The sequence below is a fragment of the Zingiber officinale genome, chromosome 4B (genome assembly GCF_018446385.1).
Source record: "Zingiber officinale cultivar Zhangliang chromosome 4B, Zo_v1.1, whole genome shotgun sequence".
In the NCBI taxonomy this organism is placed as follows: Eukaryota; Viridiplantae; Streptophyta; class Magnoliopsida; order Zingiberales; family Zingiberaceae; genus Zingiber; species Zingiber officinale.
In genome coordinates, this window is record NC_055993.1 from 81,579,200 (window position 1) to 81,582,625 (window position 3,426).

Sequence of the window (3,426 nt, forward strand, 5' to 3'; positions counted from 1 at the left end):
CATCTTTTTCATTTCCATTGTTCCTTTCCTTTCAAAAAGAACTAAAAGTATAGCTCTATTATTCATGTCCATATGTTTATATATGTATATATTGATAGTTGACCTAATCCACACCATGCATTATTCTAGGACAAGGCTTGAGGTTAACTAATTAAGAGGGTTAGTGTGTAGATATCTTCATGTAGGTTAGAAAATTGGAGAAGTGGATGTTGAAAGGAGAACGGAACTCTACTCACCAAGCAAACCCCACAAACCTTCTCTCTCTCTTCGTTAATTAAAATACAAAACATTAGTTAGGTCACACGTAGCATCAGCTTGTGTGGTGCAACCGTAACTATCTTCGATCTACTTCTCGATCAGGACATATATATTATTAATTATGCCAAACATATGTAGTTGCACCACAAGCAGTTTCAATTCTTTCTCCATTTGTCGTCTGCAATTAAGTCGATCGATCGGTATGAGCAGAGGCCACTGGAGGCCGGAGGAGGACGAGAAGCTCAGGGACACGGTCGCTCGGTTCGGCCCTCACAACTGGAACGCCATCGCAGAGAACATTCCAGGAAGAACAGGTGCTAGCTGTCTGATGATGATCGATCGATGATGATGATGATGATTTGTGATCCGATTTTCATTTCTTGATTTTTTTTTTTTTTTAAATAATTTTATGCAGGAAAGAGTTGCAGGTTGAGGTGGTTCAACCAGCTGGATCCGAGGATCGACCGGAGGCCGTTCTCCGAGAAGGAAGAGGAGAGGCTGCTGGCGGCGCACATCCTCCACGGCAACAGGTGGTCGGCCATCGCCAGGATGTTCCCCGGCCGCACCGACAACGCGATCAAGAACCATTGGCATGTCCTCGCCGCCCGGCGGAAGAGGCCTCTCTGTTCGACTACTGCACACCCGGCGGCAGGAAGAACCCTGCCAATCAGGATGCATGGCGCTGCAGGTGATCATCAGCCAGCCTTGACTAGCTAGCCATGAACAAAGTTAATTTGTGGATTTTCTGTGCTTGAGCAGTGGAGTTCTATGATTTCCTGCAAGTAAAGAGCAGTGGTGCAGAGTCTGGGGAGGCAACCACCAATTGCAGCTCGAGCGTGGAGCAAGAAGAAGAGGAGGAGGAAGAAGAAGAGCAGTGGAGGAAGCATATTAGTGGAGTTCCCTTCATTGACTTCTTGCAAGTTAGAAGTTCTTCATGTGCAGTCAACTGCAGCAATTGAATACGCTTGTGATTATAATTAGTTCAATTAAACTCACTGGTAGATCGATGTAGGTTAAATTGTATAGTACTGAAACTGTATGATCAGTGTTCAGTGATGCAAAATTGCCTGTCCCAAGGGTTGTCCAATTGGCTAAGAAGGTGGTTCGATGGATATATTTCTTCTACCCTCGGTTATAAACTGACATCGTAATTTACTTCTATTCATATAAGTATATAACGTTGGGACGAGCTAGCTATGAGGAGCGTGTTCACTAATTATGTTTTTCTGTAGTGATATAAAATTGCCTAACATGTGTTCATTTTTCTTTATTGTTTTTTGTTTATTTTTTTTCAAGGGAAAACAAAACTATAAAAAGAATGTATTTTTTGTGGAGATTATTATATAGTTGATAAGAATGAAAAAGTGATTTAATTTCATAGTGAAGGGAAATCCTTTGTTCATAATTCCATAGGCAGCCATTGTTTTGGCAGTTGGGTGTATATTTTTCACTCAACAACTTGACAGATTCCTGATTTATTAAGAATTTTTCTCAATATTCCAAAGAAACAAATATTAGTATTTGAAAGATTATGTTATATATATTTTTTTTTTCTATTAGAGCAGAGATGATATCGCTCGGTTCAATATTATCGATCTTACGTTAAGATACAATTAACAGGTAAATCATAGGAATATTTTATCCTAGCACCACGACCTTTTACATGAAAAATATCATATGCCTAACAAAGTATTTTGCATATGTTGTGAATTGACTCCAAAACCTTTTCAAGCAAAGTAAATACCAAATGGGATAACATGTGGTGACATGTTATATTTTTTTCTGGTTAGCATAGGTGAACGTGAGCTCTATTCAAGTCTAAATTTCCAATGATTTTTCACTAAGACCCTAGCAATTCCCTCGCAAAAAATTCTCGCAGCAAAACACTAACAATGTTAATATTCTCTCCTCAACAAATTTTTCCTTCGTCAATTCACTAAAGATTGTTGAAGTTATATAATTCCCAAAAGACATACCTATTTTGGTGACATGAGTCAAAGTTTCAAAAAAAAAAAAGGTCCTCTTAGAGTTGAATAATATGAATATTTCAAAATGTAATAAAAATTAAATGTTACCAATAATCATTTATTACAATATGTCTAGCTTCTGTTTTAACTACAAAAGTATAATATATATTACTGTTATTTTTTAGCGAGCCTACAACCTGTAAAGTAAAATATGAAGTTAAATAATATTTAATATTATAAAAATAATCAAACAAAAAAGATAAATATTAACAATAATCATTTAAATAAAATATGTCTGGCTAAAAAAATATATCAATTTAGTTTGTATACCATTATTTTCTTTTCTATAGATAATATCATCAATTTATTTAATCTTTCTTATGACATATTGATCAAAAATATATTTTAATCAATTTCAATTTGGATAAGCTCCTTTCTACAGATGCCACTGTAGCTGGTATAACAACAAAATTTTGTAGGCAACATGAATAACAGTCATCCATATTTTTCAAATAATTTAAAACATCTAATTCTTTGCTTCCACCGATAAAAATTGCTTCAAGATTGATAACTCTATGCCCCAAGGCATAACGAAGATGGTGAGCGCATAGCATCTCTAGCATAATGACCAAGGATCGATTCTCAGAAACTAAAGACTTGGGGTTTACCCCCACCATGCACCTAGTGTCTGTGTACCTACATTTATCTCCCTCTATATCTGTGGGGTCGGCACTAAGAGAGTCGTTAAGGTAACGGATCTATCATTTTTTTTTTCAAGATTGATAACTCCATATACATATCATCTCTACAATGTCTAACGTGCCATTATTGTTAGGATCGATGATCGCGGCTAGAGAGGGGGGGTGTGAATAGCCGCCCCAAATTTCTCGTTTCTTCCTACGATTAGGGTTAGCGCAGCGGAAATAACTAAATAGAAACGCAAAAAGGAAATATCAAACCTCAAACTCGAACTCGACGATGTAACGAGGTTCGGAGATGAAACTCCTACTCCTCGGCGTGTCCGTAAGGTGGACGAGCCCTATCAATCCGTCGGTGGATGAGTCCCCGGAGAACCGGCTAATAACTACTCCTTGTGGGTGGAGAAACCTCGCCACAATAGTTTGCAACAGCAATATGGAAATACAAAGAAGAGCAAGAAGCAAAATACAATACAAATGTATGAAACACCTTCGCTTACTTG

General features: G+C 37.4%; 1 protein-coding gene across 1 annotated transcript; it reads left to right on the forward strand.

The window, feature by feature from the left end:
- Positions 1-373: 373 nt before the first annotated feature.
- On the forward strand, positions 374-1,447 carry LOC121977648 (transcription factor MYB54-like). Its single transcript, XM_042530106.1, has 3 exons — positions 374-572; positions 674-946; positions 1,018-1,447. The coding sequence occupies exons 1-3, from the start codon at positions 380-382 to the stop codon at positions 1,215-1,217; spliced, it is 666 nt and encodes a 221-aa protein (XP_042386040.1). The 5' UTR covers positions 374-379; the 3' UTR covers positions 1,218-1,447.
- Positions 1,448-3,426: the final 1,979 nt, after the last annotated feature.

What these genes read in the sequence shown, in the direction of transcription:
- LOC121977648 (XM_042530106.1), top strand. Translation starts at nt 380, where the DNA reads ATGCCAAACATATGTAGTTGCACCACAAGCAGTTTCAATTCTTTCTCC. An exon ending in GAACATTCCAGGAAGAACAG is followed by an intron (nt 573 to 673) that starts GTGCTAGCTGTC and finishes AATTTTATGCAG; the next exon opens with GAAAGAGTTGCAGGTTGAGG. An exon ending in CAGGATGCATGGCGCTGCAG is followed by an intron (nt 947 to 1,017) that starts GTGATCATCAGC and finishes GTGCTTGAGCAG; the next exon opens with TGGAGTTCTATGATTTCCTG.